Raw genomic sequence first — 18,566 nt, 5'->3', positions numbered from 1 at the left:
AGATGCCTAGGTTCCAACCCTACCCTGGAAATTCTGATTTGTTAATTGTTATTTTTCAAAAGGTCCACAGGTAATTCTTTTGTACATCTATTATCAAGACCATTGCCTTAGTAAAATGGTACTTCAGAGTCAGGCTTGAATTAGAGTCCTGATTCCTCTAAACTTAATCAGTTGAGTGACCTTGGCCAAGTCCTTTAGTCTCATTAAGATTCATCTATAAAGTGAAGGTATTATTACTCACTTTAGAGAGTTGTTGAGAATGAATGAATGATTCTTAAATGTTGTCTGCTATTAAGGTGTCATCGTTATGTTATCCTTTGTCCAGTCAAAACACTCACCCTTGTCATGATATGTATCAAGTTGGTATCTGGTAATCTGATGAATATGAGCATAAGGAATAAATGGCTAGTTTTCATTATTTACCTTCATTAGCGGAATTGTAATAAGGGACAGAGGAGTAGGCAGGAGATTGTTTTATCACACCAATCAGTCATACTTCTCTTTTGTGTATTACTTTGGCCCTGATAGGGAAAGAAGGGGAAAAAGGTTACTGGAAACTATTTACCTTCCTGAGGAGTTATTCTTTCCCTTTCTCTCCCATCTTCTTCTGAAAGCTTAGCATCACTGGCATCATCAATCCTTTAGTCTCATAACTGCATCCTGATGTACCTAGGTACTTTTCCCTTCCCCCTACTTCCCCTCCCCCCTTTACCTCTATTAAATTTCATTCTATCCTTTGTTCAGATTGGTTTGAATTGAGTTGTGACTTATTTGATGACTTGCACCCCAAGTCTCTGCATTCCTAGGCTATTACTCAAGTAGAGGTCGACCTAAATTCTAACCAACTGTCTCCCTGTGTTGTCTGGGTCCATTCCAGACCAGGGTTTGTAGTTACTGGTTCTTGGGAAAGGATTAGATTAGCTAAGCCTTCAGGCTTGTCCACATGGCTGTTTCTAGACCCTCTAATCTCCTTTACTATTTATAACTAAGGGTCATAGAGTATAATAGTAATGATACATGTTATTACCATTAAATTAATACATCAGTAGATTATAGTAGGTTGATTTTGTTCTGTGTAACAAGCTTTGCTGTATGTATGATAATTGCTTTGCACTTTGACAGTTGAGGCTGTACTATTTATAGAAATTTAATAACTTAATGGCTTTGTCAAAGACTGAAAAACCTATGGAAATGGTAGAATTTGCACTAAACTTTAAAAGATGGATGTACTTTTCTCAATAAGTAGGGAGGAGGGGAAGGGGATTCCAGTTAGGGGAACTAACATGAGCAGAGGCTTGAAGGAGTGTGCAAATTTGGACCATTGTGAGTAGATCATTTTTTACTTTTTCAGAGAGTTCATGTAGTAGCAATAAAACTATAGGTAGTTCAGAATTAAACTGGAAAATCCTGAATCTTCAACCAAGATGTTTGAATTAGTAGGCTTTTGGTATGTTGTGAATTCATCTGGCTTTTTCTTGATTAATATACACATACAACTTAGGTCTGAGATTTCCTAAGAGATTCACCTGTTTATTGCATTCTTAAACACTTGGCCTGGCTCTAATAAGCTGATGACTACTGCCAGATCTCCTTGCTACCTCAAATGGTTGTGCCTCATGGGGGCAGTGTCAGGTCAGCTACCTTTATCCTGATGCTTTAGTTCTATTTGCCTGGTTCTAAGCTGTGCCTGATCAGCCTTTCCCCCAACTCTTTCCTGTTAATCTCCAGGTTCCACATCAGCAACACAATGTCTGCTTATAAGAGTTGTGATTTCTAAATCTCTCTCTCTTTTTTTTTAAGTAAACCCTACGCCCAACGTACGGCTTGAACTCACGACCCAGTGACTGAGCCAATCAGCCGGGCATCTAAGAGTTGTGATTTCCTGGGTGCCTGGGTGGCTCATTTGGTTAAGTGTCCCATTCTTGGTTTTGGCTCAGGTCATGATGTTGAGGTCTGTGAGTTCGAACACCAATGCGGTTCGAGCCCCAGTCCTTTGTGCTGGCAGTGCAAAGCCTGCTTGGGATTCTTTCTCTCCCTCTCTCTCTCTGCCCCTCCCCTGCTCATGCTGTCTCTCTCATAATAAATAAACTTTTTTTTAAAAAGTTGTGATTTCTTATTTAAAGGTTTGTCTCCTTCACTCTTAAAAAGGTTGTTGGATATGTATTTTGTGTGTGAGATAGTTATTAACTTTCCTGTTTCTCTTCCTTTGCAGACCTAGAATATCAAGACATAATGGGAGCATTTTTAGACAAGCCAAAGATGGAAAAACATAATGCCCAGGGGCAGGGTAATGGGTTGCGATATGGGCTAAGCAGCATGCAAGGTTGGCGAGTTGAAATGGAGGATGCACATACGGCTGTGATCGGTTTGCCAAGTGGACTTGAAACATGGTCATTCTTTGCTGTGTATGATGGGCATGCTGGTTCTCAGGTTGCCAAATACTGCTGTGAGCATTTGCTAGATCACATCACCAATAACCAGGATTTTAAAGGGTCTGCAGGAGCACCTTCTGTGGAAAATGTAAAGAATGGAATCAGAACAGGTTTTCTGGAGATTGATGAACACATGAGAGTTATGTCAGAGAAGAAACATGGTGCAGATAGAAGTGGGTCAACAGCTGTGGGTGTCTTAATTTCTCCTCAACATACTTATTTCATTAACTGTGGAGACTCGAGAGGTTTACTTTGTAGGAACAGGAAAGTTCACTTCTTCACACAAGATCACAAACCAAGTAATCCGCTGGAAAAAGAACGAATTCAGAATGCAGGTGGTTCTGTAATGATTCAGCGTGTGAATGGCTCTCTGGCTGTATCGAGGGCCCTTGGGGACTTTGATTACAAATGTGTCCATGGAAAAGGTCCTACAGAGCAGCTTGTCTCACCAGAGCCCGAAGTCCATGATATTGAAAGATCTGAAGAAGATGATCAGTTCATTATCCTTGCATGTGATGGTATTTGGGATGTTATGGGAAATGAAGAGCTCTGTGATTTTGTAAGATCCAGACTTGAAGTCACTGATGACCTTGAGAAAGTTTGCAATGAAGTAGTCGACACCTGTTTGTATAAGGTAGCTAGACTTTCTTTTAAAAGATAAAAATGATTTTATGTCATCTTAATTATTACTCTAGTATTTAATCATTTTAGAAACTATAGTTCTCAGAAATAAGTTTTTGGCACAAAAACTGCAGGATACTCTTTACCAATTAGGAAAATTTAGGAACATTTTTTAGAAATAAATTACCAAATATGCAAGAGTTATGATCTGAATGGTCTTTTACTAACCATTACTACTTGAGTCTTTCAGTATTGTGGAAGATTATCAAAGGCAGAAAGATCACATCAGAGTGCATGTTTTAAAAGGAAAGGGAGGGTTAGGCCTTTGTCTATAATTGAAAAGCATTTTAGAATTTTAATATTTTATTTTTATCATGTGATATCTCAGTATACTCATGGATGTACTTTGAGATTATGGTGTAATGAATCTGTAGCACCAGCAAAGAATTTAGTGATCATTGGTGTGATGTAATAAGAATAGCCTTGGACATGGAGTCAGAAGAACTTGGTCTGAGACTATGACTTCAGGTAAGCTATTTAAGCTGTGTGGAAAAAATCAGTTTCTATCATTGTAAAAAAGGTAAGAGAGATTATTATACTGTCACTGGGGTTGTTGGGGAGGATCAAAAGGGGTAATATATATAGATGAGCCAGGTCAGCCCCTTTATTTTACAGGTGAGGAAGCTGAAGCAAGAGGAAGCACACTTAAGAGTCAGGCCTTGAATCAGGCTTACCTCTTACTTTTGTACTCTACAGTCTTGGACAAAGTGTTCAACCTTTCTCCGCTTTTGAATGGAGATCATAGTATCTAACTCACAGGGCTATTGAGGAATTAAATTTTTTGTCAGTAGTGTTCATTAACTAATTCTTTGATTTTTTTTCCCCCCCAGCAAATGTTGATTTTATAAAACTCTCTGAGGCTACATATTTGATTTTCTTTCAACGTGCAGAAAATGAAAGTCGTCTAATGTTCTGTGTAGTTTTATAAGCATACTGCCAGCTCTACCTAAAATCTTAATTAAAATCTGATCATACTTAGAAATCAGGTTTATGTAACATCCAATACAAATCAAGTTTATGTAACATGCAACACATGTTACAAAAAATCAGTAGAGCAACAACTTAATAGTGCACACTGTTAATTTCTGAATTTGATGAGAGGCGAACAATGATGAACAGTGATGCTTGTGTTTTTTTGTCCCTTTTAGTATGCATAAAAGTAGTGTCCATTTGTTGGTCTTATTCTGTAGCTCTTGAGAATTAAGTAGTTGTTAGCTAAATTCAAAGCTGTTTTCTTGAGAGAATTATCACATTCAGAAACTAGTAAATTATGACTCAGCTTCCACTTATTTCTTCTGCATTCCACTCCATTTTAAAAATTATTCAGTACCTTATCATTTGCCACATTTTATACTGTTTTTCTCCAAGATTCTTTTTAATATTAAATTCTTTGTATGGTTTGCTTAAACTAATGTTATAAGGTCAGTTTTCCCATATAGAGGCATCAAATACTTAACATGTAAAAGTTAACTCCAGTTCCCAATAGGAAGAGGAGTATGGGGAGGCTACCATTGATTCAAGTATTTTAATTATAACATTTTGAATACCTAGGTGTCTTTAAAAGTTAATGTACTTCCTAAAAAGTCAGTTGTTCTTAACTTATGAAAGTTAAAAACTGTTTTATAAACTATATACATGTATTCTTTTAATTTCATGTTTCTATTATGAAGCAAGTTAATTAGCCCATAATTTATTATGATTCATTTTAAATATAAATTTGTCAAGCATACATGTAACTACAGATCAAATCCTCTTGTAAGGAATACCACTAGAATTTTCTGTTTTGTTGAGTGAATATGTACATGTATTCGGGTTAGGTATCACTGCAAGTTAAGTAGGCCACCAGTAGTAAATGTTCGGCAATATTTTTTTTTTATAGCATTTAAAAAAATTATTGTTGCAGTGGAGGTTAACCTGTAGTGTTTCTTCTGTCTTTTGGAGTGTTAGTTATACTGTATACCATACGTACTATTATGTGTATGGCGGGGGGGGTGCCTCTCCACATATGCGTATTTTTTTCTCCTTAAAAACCATATGTGTATGTGTTTTCTAGAACAAGTATAATTAAAATTGTCGTGGCTATAAAGATTCTCAAAGCTTTAAAGAGCAAGAAGAAAGCATAATATTTCTCAAACTTTTTTCTTCCTAGGGAAGTCGAGACAACATGAGTGTGATATTGATCTGTTTTCCAAATGCACCCAAAGTATCACCAGAAGCAGTGAAGAAGGAGGCAGAATTGGACAAGTACCTGGAAAGCAGAGTAGAAGGTGGATCATTTAACAAAAAATAAGTAGCTTTCTTAAAGAAAAACCTCAACACAATCAAACTTTAATATTTTAGCTTTTAGACCTTTACATGCCTTTGACATTTAGTGTTTAGTGTACAAAGGTGGGAAAGGGCATTTCTGTAGTCACTGTTCAGATGTTTTTGATTGTCCTATCACAGTTATAATAGAAATAAGAACTAATGTGGCGCTGTACGTTCTGTTCAGGATACTTTTGTTTAAAAAGGCTAAAAAGTGTGTGCTTTAAAATTCTTGATGAATTCACTGGCATGAGTAATTTTATGCCAGGAAAGTCTGATTTGTGATTTATTTAATGATGAACAGATTGTTTATGATGGTGATAATTTAAATACCATCTTTCTGTGTAAAGCTATGTATATGAATTTAAGATTTTTAGGACTTTTTTTTTTTTCAATAACTTGAAGATCACAGCCTGGTTATTAGCAACTTTCATGTGCCACAGCTTTTAAAAATTTATTTTAAACTGTTTCAAGACTTGAAGACATAAGACATAAACTGCCTCATCGAGATAACATAGACCTGAATAGAAGATATGCTAGGTCTCTACTTGGCAGAAATGCAAATGCTGAATAAAATCAGCATTTTATTGGGAGTTCCAGCAGTGGATTTGTCATGATTCTGCAAATTATTTTGAGACAATTAGAAAGATGTCTGTAACTGTCAAGTGTAATGGCTTTAAACATTTGAAAATACATAACCTTTTACTCAGCTACTACTTGATATAAATGCTAAGTCTCCCCAGAGAATTGCATTTTGCTGCATATATGCAGTAAGCATGTAGATTATGCAGTTTCTTTAGGAAGAAAAACTTTAACATGCTTATAAAAGCGTTAAAATACATTTTGGGCTCCTGATGTTATGAATTTGCACGTTAAAGATCTAAGAGCATGTAAGCATTGACCTACACACTATTATATCCTGCTGTGCCTGCATTATTAAAATTAATATGCACTTTAATTTTGTTTTCTCCCTTTTTACTGTTTGATATCAATTATCAGTCTGATACTAGAATCATGATTGGTTTTGATTTTCAGTACTATCTGGAGCTGCTGTTTTGTTTTTATTGCTCTCCCCCCACTTGATAGCGATATATCTAGTGTGTGTATGTACTATTTACTATTTCATTCATTGGACCTACTTATTAAATGACTTTGTTTTCTCACTATTATCCAAGGATCTTGGAATTTTTATATTTTAAATGATTCATTTTGATATGTTATTTATATAATACAGTAAAATAAAATATTTAGAATGCTACCAAGTTATTTCACATTGATTCAAACTGCTGGTTAGTGGAAAAATGAAACCGTAAGAATCTGTATTGGGATAAATTGGTATTTGATTTATTGGCACTTTAACTTGGGTGTACATGTTTTCTTATTGATATAAAAAATAAATACTTCAGTTTTATTTGCTATGAAATAGGGTCACATTTTTGAAATACAACTTTTCTCTTTAGTATGCACTCTTTAAGTTTTTGGTGCAATTCTAAATAATTGCTTTAGATACATAATTTTATGTTACAGTATTAAGTTTTATATTGCTTTTTATCCAGCAAGGATTGCCACCTGAACAGAGTTTACATCAATACTCAATATTTTTGATATGTCGAAGTGTTATACTTGTACCAATTTAAGATTATTGTGTCAGAAGTTAAATTTTATATTCCTTATTGAGATAGATTTGATAAGACTGCAACTAGAGAATAAATATATTACATTAATTAAAATTGCTACTATATTTTAAAACACAGAATGTAACTATTTAAATTGCAAAAGTTGTTCTAAGAAAAAAAGACTGCATTCAGCCTCCAGAACAGGCACTGAATATTCTCTTCTTTTTTTCTTTATTTTTTTAAATACATGCCTTCAAAATTGCTGTGACCTATCAAACCTCATTTTATTTGCTTTGAATACTTTTGGCTTCTCTGTCCACACCGTAGAAGAGAAAAGGCTTTTCAGCTCTCCTGTTATCTGTGTCCTTCTAAATACTTGACTCTGTAGGGTTGTGAAAAGATTCAGCTCATAATTTAAACCACATCACCTAAGGTTGTGGTCCTTTTAAACCAATGTAAGATTGTTCTTCTTCTACACATATATTTTTTAAATCTTTGCTGCTGACTGCCCAAGCTTTAAAGTTGCTAATTTGGAGATAAATACTAGAATCCCTCAAACTTGGTGTGAAGTGGAGTGGGGAAGAGTAGAATGTGTTTATATGTGAGTGTGAGAAACATCTTCTATACATATATATTCTTTAGTAAAAACATTCAGTCTTTTTACAGTTCTAATTAAAATGTATAGTCCAACAGCAATTAAAGGAATATTTCTTAAGATTCACTTTGTTTTCCTTTTTAAAAGCAGAAGAGGCAATGCTAGTATAGTATTAATGGTAAGACAGTTTAAATGTATTACTGTCCCATGTGGAATAGGAGATATTAACTGTTTTTAAAGACTTACATTCATTTTTTTTAAAGAATTTGTCTTCCTGTAATTTTCTTCACAATTAAAATACCCAAATATATATTTTAACAGAGGAGATGTAAGATACATCAAATATAGATGAATTAAGGTAATGTTTTTTAGACCTGAAACTATCATTGATTGAATTTATCATCAGTGTTCATTTCTATTGTATTTAGTTATCTATCCAATAATTGTGTTGGCTTAGCAGAGACTGTATGTTAAGTGTATTACAGCTTTAGATTGTGAAATTGTGCAGCTTAGGTAAACATCAAAACCCTTTATTTTTGTACGGCAGATTTCCAGCATTAGAACTATGTAGAATAAATATACTAGATGTTAAAGATTATACAATAAAGGAACTTGGCAAACCAAATCTGAGATCCTTGCTTTTTGTTCAGATTTAAGACTGGTTAAAAAAAAAAAAAAAAAGGCAAAAAAATAATACATGGTAAAATTTGGCCTTAATTCCAAAAGGACAATTTGAGCCATTTAAAGAAATACGGGTAGCAATGTCTGTCTTTTAATATGCGGCTTTAATGAGGAATTAGTATTTTAAAACCTGATCAGAAGACAGAAGATCTTTATATGCATTGTGACTTTCAAGGGTATTTACAAATTGAGAACTAGAATGATAATTTTATTGCCCTAATGATGACAAAGAAATCTCTTAGGATAAACATTTAAAAACAGAAAATTGAATAAAACTTGAACCTTTAATTTACAGATACCTTTGGTATGATCTTGCGTTTAGAGTAAATACGCTGAAACTCCCATGTAAAGATTTAGTCTGAGAGTTAAGTCTTTTGTACGTAACTGTTGGTATTCTGTGGTATGAGGAACAGTATGCATCTACATGGCAACACTGCAGATCATATCACTATACCCATTTAGTAACTGGATGTTTTGAAATTAACAATTTAAAATGCAGTTGTATGGTTTATCAAATTAAAAGTTACGAAATTTAGACTTTTTTCCATTCTGTATGCCTTGTTCAAATAATCAACTAAAGAAATGGTATTATATATCTGTTTATTGCCTAAAGTTACTTCAGACAAAAACTAAGCTGTGAGTGGTATTCAGTTATATAACCTAATCTGCACATGCTACTTAAGTATCGTTTTGCAAATATAAACATGTAAAAATGATTTGGGTTAGTATATAATCAATAAATTCCCCTATACTTAAAGGGTTTTTTTCCTTTCAAATTTTGAAATTATTTTTTTTAAATCTGTGTAAAATTCAGGAAACATGTTTCTAGTGTAAAGAGAGGAGTTGACCTCCTCCAAAGTAAACTAGTTGACATTTCATTTTTATACCTATATCCTTGATTAGGTAATGCATTGGTTTTAACATGAAAATTTTTTCACATGTTTATCTTGTTCATTTTCATTCTTTCAACTTAATCTGGAAAGTATCTCATTTTTGTGTGTCATTTTGTGCATCCCTTTGTCATAAATTTTCAAAAGTCAACTTAATTTTTTTTCTAATACCAGCTTAGAAAATCTCAGATGTGGTAAATGCCATCTTTAAAAACCTAAGTTATCTTTGTTTCGTTTTTTTTTTAATTAAATTTGAATAACACTTACAAAAAAAGTACTTCTGATTCCCAGAAATCATAAAGAAGCAGGGGGAAGGCGTCCCTGACTTAGTCCATGTGATGCGCACATTAGCAAGTGAGAACATCCCCAGCCTCCCACCGGGGGGTGAATTGGCAAGCAAGTAAGTTACATTCTGCACACTCTTAAAATTTGTCTCAGTACATAAAAATATTAGGTGTTCATTGACCAAATGTGTATTTACCTAATTTCTGAAGTGATCTTCAGGATGTTTAACCGCAATTCAGTGTTTTTCATTATTAATGGTACATGGTGCTTGTTCAGAACAGGTGTCAGGATGTCATTGTTTGTAACTTATTACACTGAAGGCCGTCTTTAGTGGAGACGTGGGTTACGTTGATTTCCTCATGTAGCATAAGTATAATAAATATAGTGAAAGAATTTTTTAAGCTAAATTACATAGCACTACAATTTTCATTTTTATTGCTGCTATTGTAATTTGATTTTGTTGATCCCTGGATAATTTAGTACCCCAGGGATAAGCATTTTTCTCTTCCTCCATCTGGGCCATTTTTCTGTATCTCTGATTTTCCCAGTGTTTTTGGTTGTTGATTCCTGGTTGGGTGGATTTTGTTGTGAGGGAAGATAGGAGGAAGCATTTCTTGCCTTCTTCTATGTGCACCTCAGTTCACAGAACTGGACTAATTCGTGTTAAAAATTAAGCTTACATCTTTGTAGGAAATTTTATAAATCAAGCATTTGTACCTTAACTATCCATATAATTGACCTACAAAGATATATTGACAATTTCCTTGATTTTCTACTGTTATAGAAATGAAGCCAGGTTCCTTATGATCATTTGTCTAAATAGAAATTGTAAAAATTCCTGTTTGAAGCTTTTATTTCTTTTCTTCCAATGTGACCTTCTGTGAAATGACTGTCTATAAAATTGCTTCAAATCAATTTTGGAAGTAGGGAGGCTATAACTTATAATACCACTACAGAGTTTTTAACAAAATATTATTCAAAAATTAATTCCTAGACTTTGCAGGGAAAATGTCACATTTGACATTTCTGTTTTATAGAGCTTTTTAAAGGGGGCATTACAAAAAGCAGAAATTCAAATGTAAAAATTTATCCAAATTATTTTACCACAGCAGATGTTGACGTTACTTCTATTTCAAAACTAACGTTCAACTCTTAACCAGAATATGTTACTATTATATCTTAAGACTAGCATCACTGCTGAGTCATAACCACATAAGCCAGTTCAAATGAAGTTGACCCTACTGACTGATTTTTTTCTTTAAACCATGACTTTCAGTCTTCTATTAATTGGGTTGGTGGAATGTTACATTTTAGAATAAATTCACATCTAGTTTAACATTGGGGTTCAAATATCTTAAAGTGGATCACTTATTGACAGTAAGAAATAGAATTAAAATAATTTCTAAGTGTAAGATTATCTGACATTTTAATGAGCACCTATGAGTTATTAAGCAGTTCTGTGCTCTAAAGAATTAACTTTCTGCATTTTTTTAAATTTAGGCGGAATGTAATTGAAGCCGTTTACAATAGACTGAATCCTTACAAAAATGATGACACTGTAAGTAGCATTTTCGCTCCCTCTGCTTCTCCTTCCCCACCACTCTAAATGTGCACACCCTCGTACCTGTATTTTGCAGAGCTGTTCACTGTACCCATTTGCCCTTACACACACCCCTGATTGATTGTTCTGAACTCTGGGTGCACCAAAGTTCTCGTGATTGAGGACATAATCATGGTGAGTGGCCACCTCTCAAAAAAGAAGAAAGTCCCTTTGAATTATTGCTGGTTTTTTAAGCCTCGGCAGGCAATCAACTTCAGAAGGTTTGTCTCTACTAAATGTTTTTTTTGAAGTTGCTCAGAATCTTGAATTATTATGAGTTTTATAAGGAGCTACAATAGAACTTCAGATTGCCCAGCTCCACTGAATAGTTTTTATGTTTGGAAATACCTTGTCTGAGAACCCTGAAGTATATACTTCGTTTAAATACTAAAGTAGAGAATTCTACTTATGTGAAAAGAATGCCCTATTCTCCAGTTTCCTGTTAGAATTCTGTTGCAGTATGGTGTTTACAGCAAAGTGGTAACTTAAAAATCATTTGGGCACAGCTCGAAAATATATACTGCTCACATCTGTATTCCTTACATCTCTTATGACTTGAGGTCTTAATCTCTTCTTGTGTAATAAAAGTTTATAAAAGTGGTCTAAAAATAAATTGGGTTTTAATTGAAGAAAATAAGAAATTTTTATTATATGGTTTAGAAATACATTTGGTCCACCTCATGGTAAAATCATATTTTAAATATTTTACTCCAAAACATTTTTTGAACAACTTGAATACTGATACTTCATATTAGACACACACACATACTTACATACTTTAAAAAGCATTTATAGACTGAATGTCAACTTTACAAAACCTTATCTTGCTGCATTATCCCAAGAGTAATGTGCTTTGGCACCTCTCAGCTTTAATGTAGTTCCTTCTTTTGCTTTGTTTCCTTTTATAAAGGATTCTACATCGACTGATGATATGTGGTAAAACTGCTCATCTAGCCATGGAGTTTACCTTCACCTCCAAAGGAGAGTACAGCTCAACTTCCTTGAACCTTTTAAACATCCCTCCTCAACTTTAAAGAAGGACATGTGTCATGGGTGAGAGTGGATCACACCAGAGAACTTCAGCAGTACAACAGCTAGCCCAGAACTGATTTTTTTTTTTTTTTGTAAATTTGAGACTTATGTAAACGTGATTTCAAACCATAATTCATGTTGTAAATCAGACTCCAGCAATTTTTGTTGTATGATTTTGTTTTTTGTAAAGTGTAATTGTCCTTGTACAAAATGCTCATATTTAATTATGAACTGCTTTAAATCACTATCAGAGTTACAAAAAAATGTTTGGCTTGTTGTGTGATGCAACAGATATATAGCCCTTTCAAGTCATGTTGTGTTTGGACTTGGGGTTGGGACAGGGAGAGCAGCAGCCATGTCAGCTAGGCACTCAAATGTGCACATGATTAAGGAGAATTCCCAAATCTTACAAAGCCGGATATCCAGGGAATTAACTGAAAACTGTCTTCATGTTTTGGCAGTGGGGTTGGCACTGTTGATAAAGCTGGTCCCTTCATTTAACTGTCGTCTAGGTTGTTCTCTCCTTGTTGCCAGGAGTATTGCAGGTAATACAGTATATTCATAAGAATATCAATCTTGGGGCTGAAATGCCTTGATTCTTTGCACCTCTTTTCCGAGTCCTTACATTGAATTACTAATTGATAAGCAGCAGCTTCCTACATATAGTAGGAGACTGCCACATTTTTGCTATCATGATTGGCTGGGCCTGCTGCTGTTCCTAGTAAGGTATTCTGAATTCCATTTTATCAATAAAGCTTGATTTAACAAACAAGAAATTTAATCATGTATGTGTAATTCCTCCTTTACCCCGCCCTTTTAAAACACCATGCCATTGTAAGTGAGAAGTTTCTCGTGGGGAAAGATGTTTGTCTCTTTTAATTGGGAAATAATGTTACTCACGGCACAGATGGAACTGTTTCCCTTCCATTAGAAAGACTAAAAGATTTAAATCTCTGTTGTTTCTTAATCTGTTTTTTAATGGGTTTCTTTCTGGCTGCTTATTTTTCATTCTATGTGTATCAGCTTGAATTTGCCTACTGTTTAATTAAAATAATTGTCAGAGCTTGACAATCTAACACTCTATAGTAGGGGTGTGCGTGTGTGTGGGTGGGTGTGCGCGTGTGTGCACGTGCGTGTGTTTGCCTGTGATTTTTAATGGACTCATGTCTTTAGAATCCAAGTAGTTAAGATGTATTTGTGATTTGAAATAGAGCATGTTGCTAATATTTAGCTGTTGGCCTTTAAAAATAACATTCGAAGCTTAAGGAATTGTAGATATAAAAATAACCTAATTTAATTTAGGCTTAAATTCCTCTGATTAAGCATGTGAAAGTAAGTTTTAAAATCTGTCACGTTGAAAAGACTACTGTTTTGTGCCCTTCTGTATTTTTGTCTCTTTAGGTTGAATATTGTATTTATTGCCGTGTAATTTAATCATTCAGTAGGCAGATTCCCCACTAGAAATTATTAAAATGTAAGATTACAATACAACATTGAATACAAAATCAAAACTCTGTGTATAAAAGGTAGTATAATCAACTTTGTTACATTTGTTTTTTCCCTAACTTGGAAATATACATATTTGTATATATAGCCTTAAAACTAATGTAAAGTTAGGGGAGTAGTGGGAAAAGTAATGTGAAATGTCTCAGATTTAAGTAGTTACATACCAGCAAAACCTTTTCATTATCCCCCTTATTTGTGAGGCGATTAAATGTAATTTAATTGTATTTAATTTATATCTCAATCCAGCATGAAGAAAAACAAGTACTATTTATATTTAGAAATTCATAAGTTGGAATTACAGAACCAATTCCATACTTACAAATAAATGCTCAGTGTCTAAATCTGTGGTAGAGTGCGAAGTATGATAATGTTCTAAGTTATGGCTTTGCAAGCATCTCAGTGTGCATTTAATGAATACAATGCTTCTAGTATAGAGTGATTACCAGACATACTAGTACTGAAAACTAAATTCCTATTATAAGAAGCCAGGTTCTTAATTTTTTAAGTAGACTGAATTTTTTAGTTCTAGAAATTGCAAAACTTCGAATTGGATTTTGATCTGCAAAATCATAAATCACAAGTTAAAATATGTGATGGAGAGCTATATTTCAAACCATAACAGCATATTTAGAGCTTTTTTTTTTTGAGAGTTTTTAAATAAAAAAGAGGAAGTTAAGCTATTCCTCTGTTAAAATTATTAGTACTGAAATGAAGCTTGGAAGTGAGAGAAAACTATTAAATGTTCTCTGAGAAGACTAAATCTTTTCCACATGAGTCAGCATTGCCATACTAGATATAACTTTTCATTATAAAAAAGGAAGTATCCATTATTATAGCAGACTGTGTGTGTTCTTGATTCCTGGGGGTAATGGTGGTGGTGGGAACCGACCACACGTTTAAAAGGCACTTTTGCACCTCTATGGTGCACTTCATTTTTGTACCACTTAAGTTCTTGCCCTCCCAACCCCCTTTTGTGTGCTAATTAGCATCTCAGGGCAATGCCTCAAAATTTTTCGATGTGTTGTATGTTATTTTCTTTGGAGGGTGAAAGTTCTTTTGTGATGATAATTTACCATTCAAAATGTACTTTCATTTAAGTGTTTTCTTAGGATGAACTCATTTTGCTGCTTGTAATAGGAAATTCATTTTGTGTAGCAGACTCTTAACCCTAACATTAAAAAATTTCACTGGTCTCTTACTGTCGTAGCAGTAAGCTCTCTTAATTTCCACTTTGTTAAGGAATATACTTTTATAGATAACAGAAGCAGTTCTCAATATTAGCATTAACTTTACAAAATCCAAATGGTATTTTTCTTATTTAGCTTTAGAACTATTTCAAACATTTTTAATTATAATGCTTGCTTCTAGAGTACTATGCAATTAGTATACTGCTCCAGCCACTTATTTTTTATTACTACATTAAGAAATTTAGATTAAAGAATAAATTATGTAATTCAAATAATCTGAGTTCTACTAGCATTTTTAGTGATCATCCATCTGACCACATATTCCACTAATCAGCTTTCCCAGGAAACATTGAGTGTTATCTGCAAAACACTGTTCTAGGCGAAATACCTTGGAACTATAAAGAAATGACTAGATCCTTGCCCTCAAGGAGTTTACATTTGAGTAGAATTTATAATCTAACACATGTTAATATTATAGCTGAATCACTCATCCAAAAAAAAAAAAAAATAACTGTCACCCTCCTACTGTCTGCCAGATAATTTTCCTGAATAAGGCAGGTCTCTCTGTCCTAAAAAGCTCATTTATGCTTCCATTATTCACTTGAAAACTCTTCCATTTGTTTTCCTCTCCCCAAAGTTAAAAATCTCATTCAAAAGAAAATTTTGCTCAGCATAGTAATAATATAGGACTGATGAGGCTCAAATCTATTCAGTATGCTTGACTACCTTTAACAAATGGCCTTTTACTACTCATATAAAATTAGTTTCCTGCTATATACAGACAGCTAAAATTTAAGAAAAATTCTGTTTCTTTGAAACACACTGCCGTTAATATCTAGTTTTAGCCAAATGATTATTATGCATTAATTTTTAAAAATAATTTCACTGCCCATCTTTACTGGACAAGTTCATATGTGAATTCAATTTGTGATTTCTGAAAGAAATGACAAAATTGGTTACAGGTTTTCTTTTTTAATTTTGAATTTCATGATGTATACTTTTAATTCATAAAATTTGAATTAGAGGTATAAGCCTATAATGTTTTGTTATTTGTACAGTATTATATTAGGATTTGGTAGTAGAAAATATGTAAATATTTCAGTACATAAATGTTTCTCTTTTGAGGTTTCTCTTTGAAGGAACCTTAAAGAGTTTCATACTTTTGCTTGCAGATACTGCCGGTGAGATGACCATTTTGTAACTGAGTGATCTAGTCCTCTCATTAGTTTTTCTTTTAGGCATTAGGAAGAGTTCTTTATAGTTTAAAACTTTAGAAGCATAATTTTACTTTATTTTCTTCAATAATGTGCCATGAGTTTTGGATTGTATTTTTAAATTCTATATTACTTTAGAATATGCTTGAAATATTTAAGGATACATTTTCTAAATGTTGCAAGTATAATACTGTATTGTTTTGTAGGTCAGAATAGTTAAGTCTCAAGTGTTAGTTATTACTGATAATCAGAATGCCATCAGAAATGATGAGAGGCATTTGGTTCCACTTGATTGTCAAATGAACATTTCTACTTTTGTTCACCTTCACTCATTCTTTCCCTTTTACCTGCTTTATGTATTAACCTAGTGGCCTCTGCTCTCGTATTTTTCTGGTTATATTACCAGCAGGTAGGAGTGCGCCAACTAGAAACACTCAGATGTATTGAAATTATAGTTGACTAACTTGCATTTTATTAGATGGGGGAAAATGTTGTTTGGATTGATGTAACAAAGAAGTGACTTTTTTCCCTCCCTTATCCAGCACGAAATGTTGCTTTATTTCCTCTACTGCCCTCTTTGTGGTGGTTGTCTCTCTCTTTTTCAAACGTAAGCAGGCTGATTCCATTTTCTTGAGCAAGAGTTTAGGGCATTACTTCACCAAGGCCAATTTCTACTGTATAAAACTGGGCCGAAAAAAAGAAAATTTGGGAGATGCCAGTGAGGAGGACAGAGAGGATTACTCTTAATTGTTATAAAAGCCATAGAGAGATCTTCCTCTAGCCAGGCTATTAAGAACTGTTACATAAACCGGCAAGAACCAACCTTTGCTTCTTCAGATCATTTGATTTTCCATCAAGGGAGATAATGATAAACAAAAATACTGCTGCTTCAACTTAAAAACAGAAAAAATAAATGCAAATGTTTATTCACCACAAAACCCAATCCTTCCGGTCTTTTAATTGCTCCAAACCTCAGTTTCTATTAGCTTTCTCATCGAATTAAGTATTCAGAAAAATTTAATGTTTTTCCTTTCTTTTCCATAGTCCTCCTGGTCCAGTAGAAGACATTGAGTAACATTTGTGTTTGTATTGTACTACCTGAAGTAAGATTGGTGTAGGAGATTGTAGCCACAGGACAAAATTAGTAATATCTCAATTAGGTATAGTGAGTGCTACAAATCCATTTTAGGAACAATTCTTAACTTTGTACGTTCCCAGGCCCTTTGAAAATGATGAATCCTAGGAACTTCCTTACCCAGGAAAATCATATAATGTACCTAACTCCCCAAAGTTTACAATATTGCAGGGGTTCATCAGCCTTTTTTCCTGCAAAAAGCCCGTAAAAAATATTTCAAAGGTGTTAAAATAATTTGAGTAATTTAAGGAAGTGTTTAACTTTTTGAGAGAGAGAGGAGGTGGATGGGAGCCTAGGCTAGAATCTGATATTAAAGTACCCTTTTTAAAGGTTGTATTTTGGGGGAAAGGAGAGTAATTAAAGGTGAATAAAATAATCTTATTTGGACCAGTTCTGGAGGATAACATCACTCTTAAGTTTGCCACTTTTGAAACTCAACAGAAAAGAGGTAAGATGGAAATTGAAAGTTTGGAATGTTTCTGACCTGCATAGTGCAAATATAGTATATTCACAAGACATTTAACTGTCTGATCGCACTCAGGTTTTAAAATTTTGAGCTTCCTAGTTTTAGAGTTCATAAAATGTTTAATTCACTTCAGATTCTAGGGTATTAGGTATTTACTTACTGATACAGAATGTTAAAATAGGATGTAACATATGGCCATCAATGTACAGGATTAATGGGATTTCTACTAAAATGTAACGACCATGAAAAAATTGATTAGCTTGTCTCATTTGTTGCCCAAATTGGATGTTCAGTTACAGCTTATTTAATTCCCATGTGTGGGAATTTTGAAACAGAAACCATTGTCTTGCTTGGTTAGCCCTTCACGAAGACATCAGCATATCTGCAGGAAGTATCTTGTTTGTAGTAATATGCCCCAGTAGTAGTTGGTTTCACTCTTGAAATGGTTTATTTCACTTAATTTGCATAAATGTTACAAGTGGAGAGTCCATGTACATGTTAAAAGCATGTTGTATTATACATAGATTCATTTTTTAAAAATCTATAAATGTAAAACTAATACAACTGCAGAAATATTTTTCCTAAACAGTGTATAATGAAATTCTCCACAGTTAACTCACCCACTGTTTGCTGTTTATGTGATCCAAACTTTTAAAGAAATTCCATAAATGTATATTTTGTATTATGTACCATTTTCTTGGTCCAAAGAAGACATGTGAATTCAGTCCTAATTTTAAGAATGTACTTTTTGTTTTCAAGTCTGTTGAAGAAATTGCATTCAGCCTGTGAATGGTTGCAGATTGTATGTGAGATGAAAAGTAGAAATAATTTCTAGTTTGCAAAACTGGTGCCACTAAATAAACAGGCAATTGCATAATGTGTGTGTATTTATGATTGTTTGATATTGCAAGCAGCATTTTTGTTCTGCCTAGAAACGTGGAA

General features: G+C 33.7%; 1 protein-coding gene across 1 annotated transcript in view; it reads left to right on the top strand.

The window, feature by feature from the left end:
* PPM1A (protein phosphatase, Mg2+/Mn2+ dependent 1A) overlaps window positions 1-12,892 on the top strand; it is a 42,365-nt gene extending 29,473 nt beyond the window's left edge. The window contains exons 2-6 of the mRNA XM_047079559.1: window positions 2,213-3,066; window positions 5,263-5,380; window positions 9,491-9,599; window positions 10,985-11,042; window positions 11,995-12,892. Of these exons, the coding sequence (XP_046935515.1) occupies window positions 2,233-3,066; window positions 5,263-5,380; window positions 9,491-9,599; window positions 10,985-11,042; window positions 11,995-12,024 (1,149 nt within the window). The 5' untranslated portion in view covers window positions 2,213-2,232 and the 3' untranslated portion in view covers window positions 12,025-12,892. The remainder of the gene's footprint in view (window positions 1-2,212; window positions 3,067-5,262; window positions 5,381-9,490; window positions 9,600-10,984; window positions 11,043-11,994) is intronic.
* The last annotated feature ends 5,674 nt before the right edge of the window (window positions 12,893-18,566 follow it).

Source organism: Lynx rufus, unplaced genomic scaffold (genome assembly GCF_022079265.1).
Source record: "Lynx rufus isolate CCGP_SWC_20201006 ecotype Redwood Valley unplaced genomic scaffold, mLynRuf1.p SCAF_17, whole genome shotgun sequence".
NCBI classification, from domain to species: domain Eukaryota; kingdom Metazoa; phylum Chordata; class Mammalia; order Carnivora; family Felidae; genus Lynx; species Lynx rufus.
The sequence above is the reverse complement of the archived record's forward strand: the minus strand, read 5'-3'. Positions and strand labels throughout refer to the sequence as shown.